This window comes from Candoia aspera, chromosome 3 (assembly GCF_035149785.1).
Source record: "Candoia aspera isolate rCanAsp1 chromosome 3, rCanAsp1.hap2, whole genome shotgun sequence".
In the NCBI taxonomy this organism is placed as follows: Eukaryota; Metazoa; Chordata; class Lepidosauria; order Squamata; family Boidae; genus Candoia; species Candoia aspera.
Window position 1 is genome coordinate 33,926,642 of NC_086155.1, and position 26,083 is coordinate 33,952,724.

At 37.9% G+C, this 26,083-nt stretch overlaps 1 protein-coding gene across 3 annotated transcripts; it reads right to left on the reverse strand.

The window, feature by feature from the left end:
- Positions 1 to 745: 745 nt before the first annotated feature.
- Positions 746 to 25,580, reverse strand: KLHL12 (kelch like family member 12). 3 transcript variants are annotated; one of them, XM_063297322.1, is made up of 12 exons: positions 25,516 to 25,580; positions 23,808 to 24,045; positions 22,051 to 22,204; positions 17,655 to 17,872; positions 16,563 to 16,712; positions 14,150 to 14,264; positions 9,553 to 9,659; positions 8,253 to 8,448; positions 6,097 to 6,255; positions 4,221 to 4,319; positions 3,253 to 3,439; positions 746 to 2,469 (listed from the first exon to the last, which is right to left on the reverse strand). In XM_063297322.1, exons 2-12 carry the CDS (start codon positions 23,988 to 23,990, stop codon positions 2,343 to 2,345), a joined length of 1,695 nt encoding a protein of 564 aa, XP_063153392.1. In that variant the 5' UTR covers positions 23,991 to 24,045; positions 25,516 to 25,580; the 3' UTR covers positions 746 to 2,342. The 3 variants fall into 3 exon arrangements, with proteins under 3 accessions (XP_063153392.1, XP_063153391.1, XP_063153393.1); XM_063297321.1 differs by having other exon boundaries at positions 25,224 to 25,575; XM_063297323.1 differs by lacking the exon at positions 23,808 to 24,045 and having other exon boundaries at positions 25,224 to 25,575.
- Positions 25,581 to 26,083: the final 503 nt, after the last annotated feature.

Genomic DNA, 26,083 nt, shown 5'->3' on the forward strand with positions numbered 1-26,083 from the left:
TCAAAACAAGTGAAAACCACTTGTTCTTAGTATTTTTATCATCATGCGAATGGATTCACTGCATGACTATTATGCTGTAACTTTCTCTTGCACTCTTTAAATATTAACATGAAGAGTATTACCTTATGTCTCATAAAAGTCTCCAAAACTTTACTGTAAATAATTACCAAAAGCAAATTAACAAACTATGCACCCAGTTGGAGAGATTATATAATATAAACATCATGAAATTATGCAGATAACTGCTTAATAAAATCCAGGAATTCTATAGATGTAGTTTTATGTAGTAGCTTCCTTCATCTTTCATACTGCAGCGTGGTCTGAAAACTATGAAATTGCAGTTATTTTCTAGGTGTAAAAAAATTGCATTTCAATATTAATGTTGACCTTTAAGTAATAGTCATAACAGTGTTAGTTTACAGCTATTTTCATAATAAAACATCTTCCTGTATTAATGACTGTGATAAAGATTTAAGAGTTTTTGTCTTTGTTTTTTTTTAAATATGGGAATACGATCAGAGAATGTGATTGTTTCTTAAGGAAATAGAATACAAATTCAAAACTTAGAGGCCAGGAAAACTGAAAATCCCCATTACATAATCAGCAGTTGTACTTGAAAACCCAGGTAAGCCTTCAAAGAATTGTAGATGATGTGCTCTTGTGCAACATTATATTTGGCCTTTTAAAATCAGTGACACTTAGAAATTAATACTTAGTATAATAGTGCAAGTATAACCAACCTATATGGAGGTATCAGATATTTATTTGAACCAGCCATCCTTTTATTAAAAAATACATATGAAAGGAATCAAACACTAGTGTGATAGGTCAGGATTTATAAACTCAATGTTATTTGAAAGTGCATTCTATGGTACCCCATCCCCAAAGCAAGAAGTCACCCACACCCAAGAAAATAAATACATTCATCCCTTGGTTCCTGATTGGATAACACACACAAAGTCTCAGTAGATTCATGAGAGAAAATGCCAAGGTCACACTGAAAATCACAGCACATAATTGAGGGATGGAGCTGCATTATCCACAGGCTCATGTTTCCACCAGTAAAGTGACTTGTCTTCACATATCTAATATGAGCTGCATTATACATCAGGGGCGTATTAAGGAGATAGGGACCTGGGAATCTTAGGTGCCACCAAAGAGGAATGACTTGAGCAAAAGTTAACAGTTCCAGCTCACTTTGGAGGTGATTATTCAAAAATCCTTACTGGATGTGAAGGTCAGCCTTTCTGGCTGAAGCATAAGAAACAGAAGAATAACAGAAATTAAACAGAAGAAAATGTGTGCTGACATTATTGATGTGGGACATATACGCTGCAATCCCTGTACACCAGATTTCAACCTTATCTGCGATGCAACTTGAAGGCAACTACTGTAACATTAGGAATGTTTTATGATTTGATCACTCACATTGCACGGGCACATCCAGTCCCTAAAAAGTAGCTTGGGTGGAGGTTTTCTTCAAAAACATATGTTATTTATAAATAACTGTTGCACTCAAGATGCTAAGAACACCGTTCATTGTTCTGCTATTGGTAAGAGCTTGTAGCTTAGAAGGCAAATGTAAACATAAACCTGGTTGTTACTTACAAGCACTAGCACACAACTGTTTTTTCTCTAGTGCATATTGATTCTAGCCTCTGGCAGAAAATTAAAAAAAAATGTACTGCTGTCTACTTGCTTGCCTGTTGTTCTTCCCAAAAGACAAAACTGCATATTGCAGTACGTAATTGTCCTCTATTCCTGCCCCTTGTCCCATGTTCTTTAAGATGTACTGTTTATGTAGAGTTCTTATACCAACATACAGAATCTTTCACTTTCATACATCAGTTGGTATCTGGCTGCTTTCCAGAGGGACATGGGCAAGCTGGTGCAGAATCTGAAAGAATATCCAAAAAAAGCTTGGTCTGCTCATACAAATATGTTCACCAGCATATTTGGTATATGGAAATATTCGGGAACAACCTGAACTTTGGACATGCGCATACCTCGGTGAGTATGTGCTGATGCTTAGAGATGACGGAGATGAGTGACAATCTCAGATATTCAGCAGGCCAGGAGGCACAGACATTCTTGCAGCTCTGATGATTCATTTTTACAGGGTTAGCATACACAAGCATGCAATTCATCCATTGTCAGGTCGAAGTGCTTTGTGTCTGTGTTTTTCTTTAAATTGGAATCAGTAGATTTGTAGATGATTTGCAGCACAGCCCAGGTATCAATGGTCACTTAATTCACAGCTACAAAATGAGTAATTCCAAGTCAGGCAATGCTTTTTCTGATAGTTGTTCCATGGAAGTGCTCTCCCAAGCCTTTCTCTAAAGTCATTTCTCCTGCAGCACACAAACACCAGCATCACAACGTTGGGTCCCCAGTGATGTCACCACTTCCCAGTTGTCAATGATAGGGTCATAGCATTCAATACTGCTCAGGAGTGAGTTTCCATCATACCTATGTACAATAGAAAGTTACAGATGAAACCTCCTGAGGTCCAGATTCTTGGAGAGAGAAGTATCATAACCACCTTTGTCAGAGGAAGAGAAAGCTGCTCTAAGAGCTTCTTAAAGCTCTTCAAAAATCAGGGTAAGGCAAAACTTGCTATATCTATTTCTACTCATGCTATTATAGACCAATTTCCATCTTACATTTTTATAGGAGATTTAGGACAAGAACAAGTGCATTTTGCAACATATAATCTGGGAATGGAACCAGAATGCACTGTCATCTTATGTGCTTCAATAAGCTGTTGATCCTGTCTGACATAATATAGACATAAAATAGTCTTATCTTCTAACATCTTTGGTTTCGAACCTACATCATAATAAAATAACTAGGTAGATGTTAAAAGAAATGCCTAACTAAAATGGCCCCCTCCGGGTGTTTCATTTCTACTGTTATGGTGCTCAGGTGAAGCCCTGTGATCTAAGGAACTTGGAGCAAGGAACATACAAGCAGCTGCAGCAAGGTGATTGGACTATGATTCACACCATGTAAACAAAGGCACAGCTAGCATCAAAGCAGAAGCGACTTTAAAGGGTTTGAATAAGGTAACAGATCATGTACGCACCCTGTTTCTGATTATACCTCAAACAAACTGTATCTGGAGAGGTTTAGAAGATACAGCCAAAAAGATACAGCCTGTATAATGTAGCTCCATAAAGCAAAGCAAGATTCAGGTGTACCTAGGACATTTATGGATCACAACGGTTAGATCAATAGGCATGATCTGCTTACCCAGCTATGGCATAAAGCCTTCCCCTGAGCACTGTTGCCCCCACATAACAGCGGGGTGTTGTCATGCTTGTTACTGTTGTCCAAGAATCTGTACGAATGTTATAAGCTTCCACAGAGGAGAGATGTGATGTTCCATCAAACCCTCCAACCACATAGATGTGGTCATTCAGCAAGGCTACTCCAGCTCCTGGAAGAAGTAATGAAATCTGATAGCAAGGTAAGTGAGTTCCTTCTATTAGACATACCTGAGTATTATAAGAGACTGTACAGTTTGCTTTTGGCAAGACATGCTAACTTTTATCCCTTAGGCATGAAAGCCAGCTGGGTGATTTTGGGCCAGTTATTCTCTCAGCCCAACCCACCTCACAGGGTTGTTGTGGGGACAATAGGAGGCAGGAGTATTAGGCATGTTTGCTGCCTTGAGCTATATATTAAAAAAGTGGGATGCAAATCTAATAATAACAACTGCACACACTTTCATATTTTTAACAACTGTTTCTTTAATATTTATTAATTACCATTGAAAGTTTAAACTAATAGTAAATTAATTTGTGATGAAGATGTTATATTGTTTCAAGGATGTTCAAGAAAGTATACATTTAAAATATCTATTAAACATAATGGAGCGAGAAACAATAAGTGGTATATGTTGCACATCATGCTCTGACATGATGATCCTAGGAGAGATGTTGGAAAGAGCTGATTACTGGTAAGCTTGTAGAATTCTGGCTCCATAGTTCAATTTTTTAAAACTTTTTAGGAAGGCTGCCTGAGGAAAATGTTTTTGCTCAACAGTTACTGTCTATTAAATGTGTCTGATAGGATCACTGTAAAATACCATATGTATTTTATAGAAAGATGTATATTTTATTTTATTTATTTTATCTCTCTCTCATATTTAGATTTATTCTATCTAGAAAGCATTTGTATTTTAGTCCATAGTTCCCCAACCCAATCAAAAATCTCACCTGAGCGTTTAGTAGCCATTGGAGTCACATTTGTCCAATGCCCAGTGTGGGGATCATACCGCTCCACAGAATTTAAGATGTTTAGACCATCATACCCACCTAAATGCATGCACAAGAAAAAGCAAAATAAATGACTTTATTATTCAGACTCAGGATGGAGAATTCCCATAAAAAGCAAAAAAGACCCATAGTGGGGGGAAAAAAGGGAAACACAGACTTGCAACCACACTGATATGCAATATTAAAGTAATATATAGGTGCCCTAATTTACCCACTTTCCTTCATATTATTTGGATGCTGAAAAAGAAAATCTACAAATATCAGCCCTAAACACAGAAGGGCCTTTACTCTGGCACAATGTCATGCTGTCCTTGATGGTCGATACAGGAAGATTCCTTACTCGGAGAGACAATGCCCCTGTGACCCTGGACACACAGAAAGGACAGAGCATGTGCTCCTCCAGTGCCTGTACTACAGAGACATTCGCACTAGCCTCATCTCACCATCACTGCATAAATACCCAGGCGCACAAGATAATTTTACACCTCCCTGATGCTTTCAGATACCAACCCTGCTACAACATACAATGTTGCCAGGTTCTGTGCAGCGGTGCTCAAAATTTGTTGGATGATGACCGGCTCTGTAAACTAGATTTAATGAGCACCTAATTTGCAATATTAGAGTACTTCGTAATTCGATATAGTCTTCCACCTACTAACCTTTTATGCTCCCCTACACCATCTAGTGCTCCTACCCTTTCTTTTAGATTCTCGCTTTTTATATATACTTTTAGTTTTTAATTATATATTATATCTTCTAGCTTTTCATATTTTTATAGATTTTTATTTTTATGTATCCTTTATGCTTTTTAAACAACTGTACCCCACCTTCCTTATGCTGGTCTATGACCATAATAGAGATTTGATTTGATTTGATTTACAAATATCAGCCTTGCTTAAAGGCTGAAAGTATTATAGTGAATACAGTGTTATGCTCTGTTACATAAACTACAGTAACTGCCTGGACATTCTGGCAGTTGTAGTCCTAACTTACAGTATCTAGGAATACTTGTTGAGCAAAGGCTTACTCCAGAAGGCTTCAGTGCTTACATAACTCAGGATAGTGTCAGTACATATTAGCTTTAGTGTTGCAAGAAATTTGATGGAGGTTCATTTTAATTTCATAAAACCCAATTCAAGTAGACCTTAATTTGTTACAAATAAACTCCTTAGAACATTTCTGTTTCTAGCTGAAACTCTGTTATGCTGATAAATTTTAACTATCCAGTAAGGATTTATTTAGGGCAGTTATTTCTTATATCTCTTAAATCCACAAATATTAAAGAAATGATGCAATCTGACAATTCCCAAGCTCTACCCTGCAGTTACTCTATTTACAGTAACAATTCTGAGATACTGGAATCTTAAATCTAAAGGCATTCCAGGTAAAAACATTTTCATACTTGACACATTTCATACAGCAGCCTTGTGTGGCGCAGAGTGGTAGGCGGCAGTATTGCAACTGAAACTCTCCCCATGACCCGAGTTTGATCCCAGCAGAAGCTGGATTCTCAGGTAGCCAGCTCAGGTCGACTCAGCCTTCCATCCTTCTGAGGTCGGTAGAGTGAGTACCCAGCTTGCTGGGGAAGGTGACGACTGGGGAAGGCAATGGCAAACCACCCCCTCTATAGTCTGCCAAAGAAAACGTTGAGAAAGCGGCGTCCCCCTAAAGGGTCAGACATGACTCAGTGCTTGCACAGGGGACCTTTCACCTTCACACATTCTATACAAGAGAGGATTTGTGGATGTTGGAGAATGTATAATAAACACTTTTAATACTAGGACATCTAAATCTAGGGGGGGGGAAGGTTACATACCAAGGCAGTAGATAACATTATTAGCCACAACCAGGCCTGCACCTTCACGAGCTGTCTGCATATCTCCTAACATACTCCACTGATCAATGTTTGGATCATATCTTTCCATACTGGTGTGACGTCTGCTTCCATCAAAACCTCCAGAAACATAGATCATGTCTATTAACATAACATACCGGAGTCAGTTATTTCGAGAGAAAGGTTTTTCTTTATCATGATGTTTTTTATTTATTAAATTATGTATATTACCATTCTACTTTATTTCCAAAGCACCCCACAGTGTATCTCAAATGAAATATAGAAATTCATAAATAAATACAAATAATGATAAAAACATGGGTGAATTCAGCATAAAAATAAACTACCAAAGGGAATAAATATTAAATCAGGAATGTGCATCTTCCATTGCCTCAGAAATCAAGTTTTCCATGCTATGTTGTGGATCACATGTAAAAAGTAGATGGGCCCAGGACCCCAGGACTTGAAGTTCATAAAAGTTGGAATGGAAAATTTTTGCTTTTAGCTTGCTCCTCCAAACTCTAAAAAAAGGATAACATTTCTGGACTCATGACTCTGGAGGGACAAAGAAGTAATTCTGGTGGGTTACACTTTTCAAATCTCATGAGCACTGGTGGTGAGCAGGAAGGGGCCCCTATCCAGGGGAGAAAACGCATGCGTAGTAGCGAGGAATTGAGCAGTCATTCAAAGACACAGAACAGACCCGCCTTGACTTTTGGGATTTATCTGTATGGGTTTTCTCATGCTTCTTCAGTTTGGTAGGATTTTCTGTCTACTGTAGCAGTAATAAAACACTACAGACCTATTCCTCATCTCCGCGTGGTTCCTGCTTGTCAGGACATCAAACCTCTGTATTAAACCAATCAACCTCCTGAAATGCTCTAATATTAATTTACTAAATCAGGAAGACCAAAGATTGTGCACAGAAGTGATCAGCTCTCTATCTCCAAAAATTCTGTCCTAATATCTTCAGGGTACACAAACTGAAAATTGCAGCAACAGGCAAAAGGTATATTTAGGATGTCTTAGACAGACAGACAGAACTGTATGCACTTTGAAAATGATCTAAAAGAAAATGGTAAAAAAAGGCTCATGCATGATAAATGGTACTGAACATGACATGAACTCCAAGTCAAACTATCATTCACTTCAATTTCTCATTCAAAATGAAATCAGACTTGCTCTTTACATATGTAACTGAATGATTAAAAAAAACCTAAAGAGATGTACACGACAGATATAAGTATATGTACCCCCTAACACAGCCTTTCTCAACCTTTTGACCCTGGAGGATCCCTTGAACTATTTTTCAGGCCTCGGGGAACCCCTGCACATTCAGGCTCAAATATAGGCCAGAAGATACAAAATTATTGTATTTGTTTCATGTGTAGGCCTGCATATATGCATTAACAGTGTTCTTAAACTAAAGATAAAGAATGAAACTTACCTCTTTAATGTGAAGTTGCCCAAATGTGAAATAACTTTTTAAATAAATTGTGATCTCCCAGGGAACCCCTAGTGACCTCTCACGGAACCCTAGGGTGCCACAGAACCCTGGTTGAGAAACCCTGCCCTAACATATGGCAATCAGAGGAATCTATACGGGCATTTTCCATCCTCCATTCCTGCCATGTCTTCATAGAAAGAAGAGAAAAACAAGACCCAATGTCTGTATTTGGACACTCAACAGAGTATTTCAGCAGATTAATTTTTTTCAGTTGATTGACTGAAACAAATCACATTTTAAACAAGTTAGGGAAAGCATGCAGAGTGCACCTTCTTAAAAATTTTTCTACTCCCTTAATTATAGCACTGCTCTAGATCAAGTCACTAATGGAAAGGAAGAAGGAATTGGCGAAATTCTGAGCCACTGCCCAACAGACTCTCCACAGCCAGGCCTGGCCTATTTTTTGTTGGCTTCTCCTACAACACCAAATGCGTCCTGTTTAGTTCTGGGTTTTTGGAGAGTTACTTTTCTGACAGACAAAGTTCTGAGCCTCTTTACATAAGATTCCATTCAGCTGGGGGAAAAAGGAAGTAGTTATGAAGGATTAATGCTTATTTCCCAAATGTATTTCAGGGCAGATTTTTTTCCAAGAATAAACAATAGAAGGTTTTTATTGTTAATCAATATATACCTCCTAGAGTTGTGGCCCCTGCCAGACCCCGTCGAACATTCATTGGAGCCACAGAGTACCAGATGCTATCTTCATCAGAAGTATAATCTAAGCATTCAACAGAGCTCAGACGTGAACGGCCATCATAACCACCTATCACGTATATCCGATCATGCAAGGACACTGTAGCAACATAGCGTCTTTTACGGCTGATACTCTATGTAAGTTAAAAGAGAGAAAATGGAATCCAAATTTAGTATTTAAAAAGAAATTGGCATAGAACACAGGATGGGGGAGAAAGAATATACACTGTAGCAATACAGAGAACATGCTACAAGTCATAATGGACTAATGTGACAGGGCTTATTTCTGTATGTCCAGTTCACCTGCAACAATAACTACTCAGTTTACTATGCTTGCCTCTTCAATACGCAACACAATGTTGTTTTCTCAGCACAAGATGAACCTGATTCCTATGGACCACAATGAATTCCAGAGTTTCAATTCAGAGAGAATAACTGTCTTACAAACAAAAAATAGGAAAATATCTTCTATATTGCTTTGAAAATATAAGAAAGTTGGTATTTCATTTGGAATATTCTTAAACCTCCATTTCAGAATCTTCTACACAATATGTTTTTCTCAGTAATCTTTAAAAAGTTCTAGAAGGCAAGATTCTCAGAATTTTAGAAATGTGAGAAGGTGGTTTGCTTAACACTACTCATTCAATTAACAAATACTGAGTTGTGAACTAACAACCATCTGACCTTCAGTCTGTTCCTGTCTGCATCCATCTGTATTACAATCTGTTCACAAAGCAGAATACTACTGTCTTCCTTCCTTGATGAGTACAGACAAGAAGAGACAGATAATCATCTTCTACTGTTCACAAATAGGGTGTTCCAGTTTTATACCTATTCCTACATGGAGATTTCTAGAAAAACACACTCATGAAGTTCTCCCTCTGACAGATTTTTTACCCACAGCTTTCAAAATATATGTTTCTATAGCAAACACATTTCAAACGCTGCTGGTGGGAAGCAACTAGGGAAAGAACAGTGTGAAATTAGAAACACTGGGCAAGGAAAAAGGACAAAATTCCTTTACCTGCTGCTTCTTTGCTCTAAACTTCATCGTGCCAAAGAGTTTTTGCTTTTGTAAAGGAAAAATACTCTGGCAATCTTAGATTCATTAGTGAATTATGTGCAAACTAACCCATATTGGACATGAGCAGATACCCAATAATATTCCATCCATCCATCCATCCATCTGTAGCTTGTTATTATTTTAAAAATATATGATGAAGCAGATAATTACATACTGGTAGGAAGCTCCATTCTTGTGTTTTGGGGTCATATTTCTCCACTACATCAATGGGAGACTGTTGACTTCCAAAGCCCCCGATTACTAAGAGTACCTCATTGGCACCTAAATGAAAATGGACCACCATAATGTTATACATTAGTAAGCTTTATAAAGGAAAACAGGATAAAAAAATAAGTAACTTTTAAATAATCTGAAAGCCAATGTGATGCTGAACTAGGAGCGGGGAGATCTACGTTTAATCTTCCCCTAGGCACAGAAGCCAGCTGGATAATGTTGGACCAGTCACTCCCTCTGAACCCTAATCAAGGTCAGGGAAAAGCAAGCTGGAAACCACCCCCTTTCTTGCATCATGCATTGAAAGCTTTGTGTGTGAACTATGTTAGGGCACTGCAAAACAAATGGACACTGCAACCAAGCAGGACAAACACAAAGAAAGACAACAACATTCTAAATAAAGAAGTACAAATTCTCTTCCACATTCATATACTGTACTCTTTCCTGAAGGAATTTTTTTCAGGATAAAGTTCTAGAGTACTTTTTACCAGGGCTGTGCAGCACTTTAGTTTTGAACACAAAATCACATGATATCTATCTGCAACTCTTTAAAGGAGCAGCATCTTTTCCTAAGATTAAAGGACTGCCCTCTGCAGCTGCTGTGCAATTCTGGGAAAAGGAGTGGCTGCTTTATAGATCTGCCAGCAAATACAGGTAGTCCTCGATGATGGCAATTGGGACCAGAATTTTCATCGCTAAGCAATGTGGTTGTAAAGCGTGATATCACACGACTGCATTGCTTGGTAACAGCAATCCTGCAAGTCCCAGTTGTGGTTTTAATCCAGAGACTGCACAGGTTAAGAGAGACATCACATGACTGGAGTCCTAGGCAAGGAGGCCAGTGGGTGAGAGCTGCGGGCGGGTGGGTGAATGCTGCGGGTGAGCCAATAAGGGCTGTGGGCAGGCACCACCGGGCACGGACAGGCTGTGGGCAGGCTGGTGGAGGCCGCTACAGAGTGTGAGTAGGTGGGATACTACAGAGTATGAGATCCCTGGGATCTCATACTCTGTAGCATGGCTCCTCAGGAGAAAAAGTGACAGAAGCAACTTGCGACCTTCCCTGCTGGCTTCCCATTGACTTTGCTTGTGGGAAGCTGGCAGGGAGGGTTGCAAATCATGATCACATGACCATGGCTTGCTGCAACACTGTAATTGCGAGCCAGGCACATAAGTGCCTGGATTGCAATCATGTGACCATGGGGACGCTGGACAGGCAGAACTATGAGGACCAGTCATAAGTCCCCCTTGTTCAGCACCATCGTAACTTTGAATAGTCACTGAATGGGTGGTCTTAACCTGAGGACTACCTTTACAAGAACATATCTGTATGTTCTAAAACATCTTTCTGCACTCAGACCTGAAGTGCTGCATGCCCTTATTCCTTAACTTTCTTATTGCTATGAAGATGTTCTATTAATCTCTCCTCATGCCTCCTGCCCTTAAAGTGGTTGTGCTCCCTCTTCTTAAAAAAGCCATCCTTGAATCCAACAGTCCTGGAGAATTATAAACTTGTCTCCAATCCACCATTTCTGGGTAAGTTGTAGATAATTATGCTTTGACTACAGTACTGAGGGCCCTGGGTGAGATGGATTATGTGAATCCTTTTCAGTTGAGTTCAGACCTGGTCATGGGACAGAGGCAGCACTGGTAATTTTTATAGATGACCTGCAATGGGATTTGGTGGGGGTATTGTGTCCCTTCTTGTCCTACTAAATCTCTCAGGGGCATTCAGTACCATTGTCCCTGGTATACTTTTGAGCCACCTGCAAGAGTTGGGGATCAGAGTCACTTTTCTAATTAATTGTGCTCCTTCCTGAATGAAAAATGGTTATGTTGGGAGAGAAGAGGTGCCCCAGAGTTTAGCTTCTGTTCCCCATCTTATTCAACATCTATATGAAACCTCTGGAACAGGTCAACCATTGGTTTGGGGTTAGTTTTCATCAATATGCTGATGATACCCAGCTTTACTTCATGATCCCTGGCTGAACAGTACCTGGAGACTGAGGGCCTGGACAGGGTGAAATAGATTGCAACTGAATCCTAGTGAGATGGTGTTGCTTTTAGTTCAGAAACTTCTGGTATCATAGATATTCTATTTATAACTCTTGATGGGGTACCAGTTCCCCTGAAGGTGGTAGTGCTCAATCTGGGAGTTCTGTTGGACTTAGGCTTTTGCTAGAACAGTAGTTGGAAGCTGCAACCAGGAGAGCCTTTGGCCAGATTTGATGGATTCACCAGCTGTACCCTTTCCTGAACCAAGAGGCACTGAAGACAGTAACTCACACTTTCGTCACCTCTCAAACTACTGCACTTCACTTTACAAGGGCCTACCTTTGAAAATGACTCAGAAGCTACAGGTGGCACAGAATGTACTGCTTGCTGACCAGCATTTAGCCAGCTTAGAAGAATAACATCAATTCTGCAGGAGCTGAACTAGTTGGCTGTAGGCTTCCATGCCCAATACATGGTGCCCTTTACATTTTTGGCCCTTGTTATCTTTGGAACCATCTTCGTATAGATTCTGCCTGATTCACATGATTTAATGCAAAGAGGCTGCTCCAGTTACTCCCCCTGAAAGAAATCAAGGGGCTGGGCTTTGGAGATTGACTTTCTCAGTAGTAGCCCACCCGTTCTGGAATGTCTTGCCTCCCTGAGGTTAGGTGCATCCCTACCCTGATTATATTTCAGGAGATGACAAAAACAGTTTTCCAAAAGAGCACATGGACTTGTTTGATGGCAGCTACAGGTTTATAGCTTTTAATAGTTTGTTTATTATTTATTGTTTTTACAGATTGATTTTATGAATGTTTTATCTTATATGCTGTATGCTGCCTAGAATCAGAAGAGAAGGCAGCATATAAATATTGGCAAACAAAAGTAATTAACAAATTAGGAGTAGATAACATTTATCTAGAACTATGTAGTTGAGAGATAAACTACCTTTATATCAATCTTGACAGTCCTCCTGTCTTCTTAAAAATCTCCATCAAGAAAGCTTTACTAGTTCACTGAACAATTTTGTTCAGATTTTCCACTACCCCCCTTACTTTCTGTTTGAAAGCTATATAGTATGTAATTGCTAAGCATACTAACCCCTCTTATAACAAATTTAATCGAGCATTAGAATATAGCAATGCATTTCATTTTTATGTTCAATAGGTAACTACAATAGGTAACTGTTACCTATTGTAGTTACCTATTGAACATAAAACAATATTAACAATATTTTAAATATTCTTCTTTAAGGATAAATTAGTATGATATTACTAATTTAACAATATTTTAAATATTCTTAACAATATTTAAATATTTTTCTTTAAGGATAAATTAACAATATTTTAACAATATCTTAAATATTCTTCTTTAAGGATAAATTAGTATGGTAACAAAAATCAAGCCATCATTTCATACACAGTTGAAGGGCAAAATCAAGCCATCATTTAATATACAATTGAAGGGCAGTTCAATTGCCATGCTTGTTCATGAGGCAAATTATCCTTCTCTTTCTTTTAAAAAATGATTATGCTGATTATTCTTGCTAACTTGGGCCATATGATTGTGAAATATTTTCTGACAATCTTACTTTTCATTTTGCAGCTGTGCATTTGCTTCCCAGCTACAACATTCTATACTTGGGTTTGGTGAGCTCATTCTATTGTATCTAGTTAATTGCTTCAGTTAGGAAGTAATTTTGAAGCTACAACAGTATTTCAGCAGTAGCCATTGTAATTTATTCTTAGCAGTTTATCAAATTTGTATTTTATTAACAGTTTTTAGATCTACAGCACCTAAAATATAACAGCAGCAAGGCCAGTATCATTCATCCTCTGAACTAGACACAGCATACTGATGACTAAGCACAAAAGCTTCATTTGTATCATTTTTCTTCAAACATCTATGTTTTGGGCTTGAAAGTGCATGGCTATTTCACCCTATGAAGGTTTGGTAAATTACATGAACTAAATTTAAAATATTACTTCAACTGCATTTTGATTACTAATAGATTTTTTAGATTATGTTTTGCATTTATTTTTACTGAGCAGATTGGATTTCTCCTGCTTGAAACTCAGTAACATTTTTTTCAGCAAGTGATCTCTTCAACATTTGAAAAGATTACTGTTTGCATGGAAACATAAGAGTATAAAATACTTCTGATTACATAGACATGATACTTAAAAGTCTAATTACTTATTTTCAACAACTATTTAATTCCAATCACTTGAATCAGAAGAATACACCTCTAGACTCTGAGGGTAGCAAGTTCTTCTTTTGGTGCATGAAACACAGAATGTATAATTTTGCCTAGCATTTTTTGTCCATATAAGATACACAGCTCTGAATAAGATACAGCATGTTCTTTGGAAAGATACATATATAGTCCCTAATTTATCAAACCCAGTATCTTTTGCAACAGTGTTAACATAAAGCTATGAATCTATTAAGCACTGAACCTGGCAATTGACAAAAGACAATAAACATAAGAATGGAACATCCCATTTCCTGCTTCTTAATATTGATTTGAATCTTTTGTCACTTACCTAGACGTGCTCTGGTTCTTGGACCTTGCATTTGGCTCCGGAGTTCAGGCCTTAAATGAAACTTCTTAGCTTCATCTACAAGGTCTCTGCACTGTAAACTGCATCGGATAAAAGGCTGGGGAAATATAACAAGACTATATAATTTTTACAATATATACAAATTTGCAGTTTTTGAAAACAATCTCATAGCTAGTACTGACTGAAGAAAGTGGCACACTGCCTTACCAAAATGACAACAACAAAAAAAGAAACATTTTAATTCATATTAAAACAGTACTTTTAGAAGGTATAGTTAGAATATAGACATATGCAATTTTGGGATCTGGTAGCAGAAGGAACCAATTCTAAAACTGAACAATTATGCTACATACAATTGCTGAGTTTTAGACTATTTCTTTTACAATCATGTATCATTTCTACCACAAGCACTAATCCAGATTAAACTACTTTGGTGAAAGAGTGCACTGAAGGACTGATGTGGTGCATAAACCATAAGGAAAAGCCACTCTTACTCTCAGTGTATGTAAGAGAAGCCCTTCTTAGTGTTTTTCCCGCGCTATGGCAGGGTCCGCTTGTGATTCATTTATATTTGGTCCACTAATGTTAGAACATAGTGGTATCCATTGAAACCTAACATAGGGAGAACCAGAACCAATAAAAAATTGTTAAACTCAGGAATCCATGGGGGAATGTGTGATGAGACATGCATTCTGATGTGAATTTCATTCCTTATGTACTTACATGCTATGCTGCATACAAATAAAAAATCAATCAATCAAAGTTTATTGACTAGCCTTTAGGCCATATCAAAATACGAAATTTAAAACACTAAATATTAATAAAACCCTATGTGAAATTAACAGAAAAAACAATTTAAGTAGAGAAGAAATAAAAATACAATGAATAAATATACATATGAGTGAAAATACAAATCATATTTCCGTGTCACCCCTACAATTTACCCCAATCAACCCCACATATGCAGATCTCACTGCATACAAATTCAAAATCCAAAAACGTGTTAGGGAATTCCTGGAAGCTTGGCATTCAGACAAATCAGCCATCAATAGACAAATAGAGATAAACCACATTTATATACCATTCAAAAGAGACAATAAAAAAGCTAAGGAAGAAACAAAGAGACCAGAACACATCCTCTCCAGCAGCCAACACCCAGATAAGCAGGGATTAACACCAGACAAACCATCAAGCAGAAAACAATACCCTAATTAAGGAACTACCAAGAAGAAAACCACACCCCCACCAACAGTGGCAGGGCAAGCTACTGTGTATAAACAGGGAGCAAACCCCACACTCACCAGCATGTTACCTAGTCAGGTAATGAAATGTCTGCAAGCAAACAACCAAGCTCAGACAGCACCAAGGACTCCACAAATACAAAAAGGCAGAGTCTATGGCATGACAAACTTTTCTCTATTTTGGCAACTCTGTGATTAGGAATGAATGCCTATGGTTAACTGTGGTATTTGTTGGAAACAGATGCTGATGGCCATTGAGATAAACACTTTTAAAAGGGACTGGTTAAATTCATGGAAAAGTGATCATCAGTTGTGTTGGATCCAATTCCAAAAATGTGTTTCAGAGAGTGCACAAAAGCACAAATGCAGAACCTGTCTGTGATTCATTAAAGCAGAACAGTTTTTTTTCCAGGCAGCCATCTGATCTGGAAAGGCATGCAGCTGCTTTAATAAGCTGCTGTCACATGCTTTGCATGTGCTCTGAAGCATCTTTCTGGAATCAAATCTGAAGCACTGCACAGCCTACCAGCTGCTACAAAGCAACAGTGGAAGAAGAGTATCACCCTTCTGTCCATGGCTGTGAGCAGCCTAAATGTATCCAATTGGCTGGGACTCATAGTACTGGCCTGATCCTGCAAGGTTCATCTTACGTTCCTATATGCAGTTGACTGGCTTCAGATTTTTTTAAATTGAGACACATACAGACACATAAAGCAGATTGGGTTTTGATTAGTCTGAAGGGGCCTTTGCAAATGTATTGATCTGTATTCACTGCAGTTGAATTTTAAATCATGAATATTCCCCTCAGTGGTTAAACAAATGCCCTTATATCTGTTAAGTGATGTTCCTCGATGAACAATAGCACTACGAATTGCAAGGATTTCATGAAAAGCAGAAAATATTCCGAACAGAATACATGATAGTACTGTAATAGTGCTATTATTAATAATGGATATTCTCAGACATAGCACTACTATAACGGACAAGGTCTTCCTTAATGGTGATTGTAATATTAGACTGTAGCTCTCTAGACAAGGTTAATAGTTTGATATGCTTGGAACTGTAGTTCAGCAACTTTAGGAAAAGGATAAGTTGCCCACCATTGCTATATTAAAGGATTTCTAAAAGATGACTAATGCAGAACCTGGACCAACCTCAGTATCTATGACATCGGTGATATAACGTGGGGTTAGAAGTGGCATGCGCACATATTGCAGAAGCTCTGGTAATGAGGCTTCCCGTTCCTTTTTTGAGTGCTTCACCCAATTAATAACTGCCTCAAAGACAGGCTCCTCAGAAGCTACCTATAAGAGAAGAAACAAGACTCATCAGACTTCTGCAAAAAGAGTTGGCTAATATTCAAGATAGCCTCCTGGCAGCCCAAACACAGGTTGTACCTGTACAGTGGGAAAATAACTCAGCAAATTATGGTTGCTACAATAAACACAATCCTATATAACAAGTATCGGTCTACCAAGGGAAATCTGGAGCTTCGTCTTATGACTGTCACAAATATTATGTATGAATGTGTGATGTGTAATGTGTAATGTCCAAGATGTCAAATGGCTAAAGGCAGAGGATTCTATTCCTAACACGACCATTGAGTTTGGGGCTTTTTTGTTATTTTTTTTAAGTTCTCACTAAAGGGGGAGCAATTCTCACTGGCAGCCCTGGAAGAAAAAATAAAAACAATTTCACAAATGTTCTCAATTTTTTCTCTCTGAAGCATTCAAATAGGTCTTTGATAGAAAGCAAGAACATGTTTCCCATTAGGCAAATGCATTAATACAATAAGGCAAGAATGTTTAGCGTGCAAACAATCTTTTCACATTGCAAAAAAAAAGAGAGGCTGCTTTAAACCTATCACAATTTAATGTTACTATTTAAAGAAGAGTTACCTGAGCAGACCTTATAGGGTGGCCAATGGGATGCTAAGCCACTTTGGGGAGCTCTGAACCTTAGCACATTGACACATTATCCCAGGTGATGGATCAAGAAAACAATGGACCAGGGCTTAGCTCTTCTCTCAAATTGTTTTATTTTGCCTAATGGTAGGACTAACCAGGACTCAACTAAGGAAAAGATCAGCGATCAGACAAATTTCTGATAAAGAAAATGTATAAGGAATACAAAAATCCCATATGTATAGCTTGTATTCTCAGGTTGTGTTTGGTTTGCATTTATCACATGCCAGAATTAAATATTATTTCCCTTAAACTGCTGTGCAGTAATGGGAAAGTTCTTACCTGAATTTCATCGCACTTGATGAGTTTTTCCACTTCTTCTTGACTGAGGAGGATAAATTCTTCATGTTGTACCACATCTGGAAAATGCTTCTGGCTAAAAACCTCTGCTGCCAGCATTAAATCAACACAATTGTGCGTTTCAGCAAAATCACGAATACCCAAACAGTTAGATGGATCTAACTGGCTTTCCAGAAATTCACAGCAAGCTTGCTTTACTCCTACGAGAAAATAAAACAATGATTGGTACTTTGGCTGGTCAAATCATAATTCTGAAAAGTTACCTGGGAATCAAATTCTGCTTTGAAAGTGACAAGATACATTATTTCCTTATTTCTACTGAACAGTGACACTGAAAAGTGTAATACTATATTGGATTTCAACTATAGTCAAGAAAACTCAAATCTTTAAAGGCTGATGTTGTTTTTTTACAGAAGACACATGTAAAGAAGATGATAAAAACTCTGCTTAGAGACTGGGTTGAACAGGTGTATTTAATATTTCAGTTAGGGCAAAACAGGTGGCCATTATGATTCATAAACACTTCTCTTTACAAGTTCAACAAGTTATGACTGACATAAATGCCATTTCTTAACTCTAGTTTATAAACTGATATAACTATGATCAATATTTATAGTCCAAATTTAGACTCCATTGCCATGTTTCTTGAGTATCTTCATCATGTGAACAATATCTCTTATGACCATATTATTGTAGTGGGAGATTTTAAAGATACAGTACTATATTTTAAAGATACTATATTGTGAATTAGGTAGGAATACATCTACCCATAAAAGATAATCATTAATGAGGACTACAATTAGATCATACTTGGATGAATTACATTCGAATCCTAGCATTTGCTATATCCCAAACAGGGGTATATTTTTCACTCAGCATAATGTCTCTCTATTGAGTGATGGTGAATTTATAAAGCTGATATGTTCAGAGACATTGTAATATTTTGATTTTAATGTGACTAGTTCCTTAATTCTGGAATGGGAGGATGATAGAAAATAAAGTGGTTATATTATTACATATGCATCACACAAGAAGAAACTCAAAAATAAATATGAAACTAATTTAAAAGACTAAAGAAAAACTTTTTGGATGCAATGGCCAGATGTCCCAATAGCAACCTCCACATAGAGCTAAAACAAACTAAGTATGACTTGAATAATATCTTATTACAGCAAACTGAATTTATGAACAAATTTACATTAAAAAATATTGGTAAAATGGCAAAAGTCCTTAGCATACCATCTGAAGCAAAAAATGGAAAAAACTGCACAGCCATTAAGGACAGAAACAATAAGATATATACATAGCTCCCTGAAAGACATACTTTTTCAATTTTTAAAATTTTACTCAGATTTATATAGTAAATCTGGGAATTTATCTGAGGAAAATATAGAGGCTTTTAAAGATGAAAATGAGCACCCACAATTAGATTCCTTACAACATCAGTTATTACTTGCTCCTTTTATCATGGTTGAAATCAAAAAAGTGATTTTTAATATGAGTAATGGTAAAACACCAGCACTGGAGGGCTTTCCTATGGAATAATATAAAACATTTGATGTTCTTGCTTCTAAACTCTGTCAAGCATATAATGAAATATTTCAGAATATATTATCCTTTTCAGTTAATGAAGCATATACTGCAGTTAAATTAAAACCTGATATATTAGTTTACATACTATCGTCCTATTTCACTGATTATTGTAGATATTAATATTTCAACTGATTTTTAGCTAATAGATTTCAACAACTCGCTCTTCAATGAGTAACAAGTGGATGTTACCAAAATTAGACACGGATGTGTCTAATCAGTGGCTGATAGTAAATTTAACTGATTCTATAGCAAGTGCTATTAGACAAGTTTATAGTATCTATGAATTTTTGCATAATTCATTACAATACAAATTTGAATTATATGCTGATATTTTATTGTTTCTCTCTGAACACATACTTTGATTCCTGTTTTGATGCATCTGATTAACACTTTTGGCCAAACTGGGGATATTCTGCTCCTTTGTCCTAGTCAGAATTTATGCCTATAGGTAAAGACTTACGCATATCTTAAGTGATTATCATGTTACTACATGTACTTATCGATTATTTAGCTATTCCAAGCAATATTTCTCAAATAGTTACACTGAAAATTTATAAGATATATAAAGTGGTTCCTATGAACATTGTTAGATGAGAGTCATTAAATCCTACTCACTGGGGTAGGATGAACACTTTAAATGAATATAATTCCCATGAGAGTTTATATTTGATGTAGGATTCTATATACATGTCCAGAAAATATTTTCAAAAATTTGCCAGTTTGGTGTAGCAGTTAAGGCACCAGGCTAGAAACTGGGAGACTGTGAGTTCTAGTCCTGCGTTAGGCACAAAGCCAGCTGGGTGACCTTAGGCCAGCCACTCTCTCTCGGCCTTAGGAAGCAAGCAATGGCAAATCACTTCTTAAAAACCTTGCCAAGCAGGGACTTGTCCAGGCAATCTCTGAGAATCGGACAAGACTGAATGGAGATATATATATATATATATATATATATATATATATATATATATATATATATATATATATATGGAGTCTTCATTTAGTGATTGCTTCCTTTACTTTTGACTGTAGATCTGCTCTTTAAATTAGCATAACCGATAGACAGGTTTTTTTCCATCTGTTGAAATACAGATACAATTCTTATACTGTACATAAAGTGGAATGAAAAATGGGATACCTTCTTCTCTGTCAGTTTAAATGCCTCTGGAATGAAAAATCATACATTGATTGTACTAGGACAGACCATCAGTTATTTGAAAACTATTACATGCTCATTCAGAATATTCAGAATCATGGCACCAAGCATATGGAGAAGCTTCAACTGAGACAAAAGCACAGGTCAAAAGAATGGTTTGACTGGGAATGAGTGGCTGATAAAAAGAGCTCTAACCACTGCCTATAACTTCTATCAATGAGCCCCTGCAAAAGTATCATAATCTCAACTACTGAAACTAAAAGAGTTATTTATATTGGCCATAATTGTTCCAATCTTTAAGAAAGGTCACAGAATTTACTGAACTAAAATAGCTAACCTTAGCCTCTTTTTTGTGCGTACAGGTAGTCCCCAGGTTAAGAATGAGTTCCATTCTCAAGGTCTGTCCTTAAATCGAATTTGTAAGTAAGCCGGAACAGTATTATTGTATAATACTGTATAAGTAGTATTGTGTAATTAACTTGAACCATTGTGTATTAACTCGAATCACTGTGTATTTAACTTGAATTTTGCTACAATAGGCTCCGTTCTTAACTACGGGTCATCCTTAACCCAGGGCATTCTTAACCCAGGTAGTCCTCGGGTTATGGCGGTAATTGGGACCAGGATTGCTGTCACTAAATGATGTGGTTGTAACATGTGACTGCATTGCTTAGTGACAGCAATCCTGGCAGTCCTGGTTGCTGTCCTAACCTCAAGACGTGCGGGTCATTAAGTGGGAAGTGATGGGAGTCCCAGGTAAGAAGCGCAGGGGTGCTGTGGAGAGTGGCACATGAGGGTAGGGGAGGCCCTGGGAGGGCCAGGCAGGCTGTTTGTTAGTTGGGGGAGGGCTGGGGAGGCCTGGTGCAGGCTGGTGGGTGGATGATGTGGTGTGAGTGCAGCGAGGCTGGGGGTGTGGATGGCACAGCGCGGTGTGAGTGCAGGGAAGCCGGGGGGTGGATGGCACAGCACAAGTGCTGGGAGGCCAAAGGGTGGATGGTATGAGTGCAAGCGTAGGGAAGCTGGGGGGCTGGATGGTGCAGCGGGGCAGAACCACAGGGAGGCTGTGGGGGTGGATGGCACAGCACAAGCACAGGAAGGCTAGAGGGATGGATGGCATGGAGCAAGTGCAGGGATGGGCAGGGTGGATGGTGAGGAGCAAGCACAGGGAGGATGGCATGGTGGGGTGGATGGTATGGCAGGGCATGAGTGCAGGGAGGTGGGGGGGACTTACCAGAGCGACTTGCGACCCTCCTGCCGGCTTCCCCATTGACTTCGCTTGTGGGAAGTCAGCAGGGATGGTTGCAAATGGTAATCACGTGACTGTGGGATGCTGCAAACCTAAGTGAGAGCTGGTTGCCAAGCGCCTGAATTGTGATCACGTGACTACAGGAGTGCTGCAACAGCCGGAACTTTGAGGACTAGTAAGTACCGCTCATTCAGCGCCACTGCAACTTTGAAAGGTCACTGAATGAGCGGTTGGTAAGCGAGGACTATCTGTATGTTATTTTACTGCATCTTTAATTTACTAATTATGTTTGTAAGGTTCTGTTCACTCATTTATGTACATTGAAGATGGCTGGAGAATACATCTAGTCCTTGATTCCTGATCTATACATTTGTTTCTGGCATTACCTTTCAGCTGAAGTAGACAGGCTGCAGGGAGCAACTCCTGAACATTTTCTACTGTCACATGAACAGTCTCCGTATATACAAAATCCAGCAATATTTCCATGGTTGAGGCTGTTAGCCCTTGGATATCCACATAGGGTTTATCTTTCTCTGAAAGCTGCAAATTACAAGTAAAGCTATGTTTAACTTCTGGGATTTATATTAATGATCTACTGGGTTATGAAAACTAATCTGGAAAACACAAGTACAGGTAAGGTGGAACAGATACGTACTTATTCAAGATCTCATGTGATATAAAAACAATCGTTATAAATGCATGCTTGAAAGGCTACAACAAAGACACAAATGTCTTATTGCTTTTTCTGGGGAGCTTAAGATATTTCAGTCACCATGTCAATGAAGATGCACTTCTATTTTATATAAAAACTACACCAAAATCCTTATTCTGTTAAAAAAAAATAAGTTACTAGTCTACAAAAACATTTATTGTTATTAGTATCTGCATTAAGAATTTATGGCCTAGAGAAGCAACATTCCTAGTTTCCTTCCAGGTCACCTATAGACATATTTGGCAAAAGTAATCAACTAAATGGTAATTTACAAGTATGAATTTGCAACAAATAAAAATTTTAAAAAGTGTGACATTCCTGGAGAACTAAATTATATACAACACTGAAACATACATTTTGCTTCTTTTCAGCAAATAATTTAATTTTCATCCATTTCAATCTTTTTTAATAGTACATAAACAAAGCTTTTCCCTAGAGATCTTATATATTCGCAATTCATAACCATAGTATAACAGGAATGCTCTTTAAAATTATTTACTTATAGATTTCAAATACATGTTTAGAATTGTATTACCAAACCATTACAAAAGAATATAAGGTAAGGATCCTCTGATTCAAATGAAGCAGTTAGTATTGCCATAAGAGATCAAATAAGTAGTCACATATTATTTGACTATATAGAGTAAGTTATACTGTACATACGAAAAAGGTATAGCAAAATGCAAAGAGGGGAAATGGTGTGCAAAAACAAGACATAGGCAAACTTTAGTGAACTTCTCAAATACCTGAAAAGACCCAATTCTCAGTCACCATGTAAGAGAAAGGGCACTAAAGAATCACACCTGTATAAGATCTATCACTGAGCAAAGCCTGTGCTACTGGCCTTCCAATCTATGCTCAAACAAAAGAGCCCCTGTATACAATTAGTTGTACACCAGGTTTAATCTTGAACTTCATATTAACCTTTAAACAAGCTGAAATATCACCAAATATATATAATTAAATTATAGGGAGAAATTATTATTACCATTCATTACATTTTTGTTATGTTGTCAATTGTTATGACCATTATGTGGTAACAATTTAAAGTTACTGGGCAACATTCAACTTTAGAAAAATGTGACTAAGGTATTCTTTTCCTTCCAATGTTTGAATTATATATTTTTGCTACTGAGTGGTTTTATTCTCTGTATAAGAATACACACACACACAGAGTCCAGAGGTATATACATTTATTTAAAAGCAAGTCCCACTGCCTTACTTCCAAATTATACATAGAATTGCAGCTGTACAATACAATTCTATGCATGTGGACTCAGAAGTAAATCTCAACGAATGCAATGAGTCCTATTTCCAGGGGGTTTTATATTGGATTACAGTGATATTTTTTAACTATTAAGTCTGTGGTACAAGCAGTTATGTTACTTGCATGAAAAAATGTCCAAAATGTTTGATATGTATCTTGCCTACCTCACTTGTGAACATAGCACAGAAGTAGTCACTGCAAGCAGCTAATACAATACGATGTGCTGGAAAGTCTTTTTGCTCCACACGAAGGGTCACATCACACAGTGTGTTACTTTTTCGCAAAGAGTTCATTGCATTAAGAATGGACTTGGCATGAGAGTTAGTCATTATATCTTTAGGAGCCATAATCTTAGTCCAGCCAACAAGAGTGTTGAGAAGGCAGGTTCAGAGTGTAAGTAACCTGTGAAGAAAAGAATCTGCTTCACTGATAGTACCTAATGAACACAAGGCTAATCTAGACAAGGCAAAAATTCTAGCAGATGAGGAACTTGGTCAGCAATTCTCATTCCTCTACTCTTAACATGTGAACCACCTTGCTACATCTCTGCTTCAGGCAAGCTTACAAACTGTTTAACTTATCTGAATTCCAGTTATCAGCTCAATATAAATATCTAATTTATATAGCTGCCCATCTCACACAAGTGACTAGGCAGCTTACAAGATTAAAAAACAAACAGACCCCCCCAAACATAACCCCCTTGGTGCCTAAGGATAAACAATTAACAATTAAACAAATGTCACAATGGCAGTTTCTATTAGAATTCCTACATACTTTAACATTAAACAATCTCAGAATATAAATATATTTTACTAATATGTACATTATAGAAAAAAACAGTATTACACAACAAAGGTTCAGAGAGATAGAATGTTAGTCTAGAATAAAAGAGTCTAGCCTAAGTGGTGCAGTGTCTTTATATTTTATTCAGATTCACAGGTTATAATATTACTTGGATTTTGTCCAAATCCCAGGACCAAAAACTACATTAGGAGATAACAAAAAATGAGGGCATTAGCAAACCATTCCATATTGTTGCCAAGGAAATCATCAGTAATAAAGCCAAACTTAAAAGCAACTTAACCTTTTTTAGAGAGGCTACAAGCCACTTAACTATAAGGTGCTATGCATGTGTACTGAGTTTGATTTGTTTTACTCCAAAGAAAGTTTGTGTATTTTGTACAATTCAGATTTAGCAACCTATTTTTCATTTTGAAGATTACAACCTTCAACATACAACACTTATCAGTATTTCAGCAAATATGCCTTGCCACAGCATAAACTTTACTTGACACTTTGGAAATGAAAATCGAGGCCATATCTGCATTATAAATGTAAACTTTTCTGGCCAATTCTCTAACTTAAAAGGAAGGAGGAAATTCATTCATAATTGAAGCATTCAACTGAGCAACTCCACTAGAGAATTCCCGGGACACTCCTGATAGGATGGAAATTATAAAGACTCAAACTCATGCAAGGATACTTCTGTCCTAGCCCAACCATCTGTCAACGAACAGATTTAGCTACCAGTACAGGTAATTTTGCCAATACAGACATCACCAGACACGGGAAAACAATACCTTTATTCTTCAACCTGAGACACTGCTATACAGTAGTAGATTCATATATAACTGCGGAGCGAGAAGAACGATTTCCGACCTCCCCCAAACCCTAATTAGCTCCAATTCTTGTAGAAAGGGAACTGCAACCCAAGGCAGAGAGGATTCACCTACTCCGTTTCTTATGGCTTTACCTATCTGCAGACCCCTGCCTGATACCAGTGACCTCTTTAAGCCATGCAGTGAAAAAAGGGTCCGTTTTCTACTGAGACGAGCACGGAAAAGAACCGCCGGTAGAACATCTCTCCCATACCCAAATTCACCACCGTAACATTTCCATCGGGGAGAAACTCCCACTTCCTCAGGCCCACACGTCTCCTTCCTCTTTCACATTAGGCGCGTGCCGATTGCGTCACCATTCGCGCCGAGCCAGAAACAAAAAGCCTGATTTCTATCTGAACCCACGTGCAAAGCGTTACGGCCCGAGGGAGGGAGAGACAGAGGCATGTGCCGGGATGGAATGTGCTTAGCCTTGGTTGCTAAGCAACGAAACGGCTTGCAATGTCGTTCCCCTCCCCATGCAGTTCAGTAACCCAGCCCTGCCTTGGCAGCGGGAAGGTGGCTGCTCTCTCTTCTTTCTCGGTTTTTAATGTTTTGCTTTGCCTTGTCACCCTGCTTGAATAGCTCCGGTGGATACCGCAAAGGCGCGCTAAACAAATGATTGAAATAAAGATTTGGAGGGGGGGGTTCTTTCGAGTCGGTTTTTGACTCCTGGCGACTGCCTGGACTAGTAAAAAACAGTATTTAAGGGTCTATAGCATTTTGACATACTTGCATATCCATCACATTATTATTCCCTTTTGGGATAAATATTGGGAAGT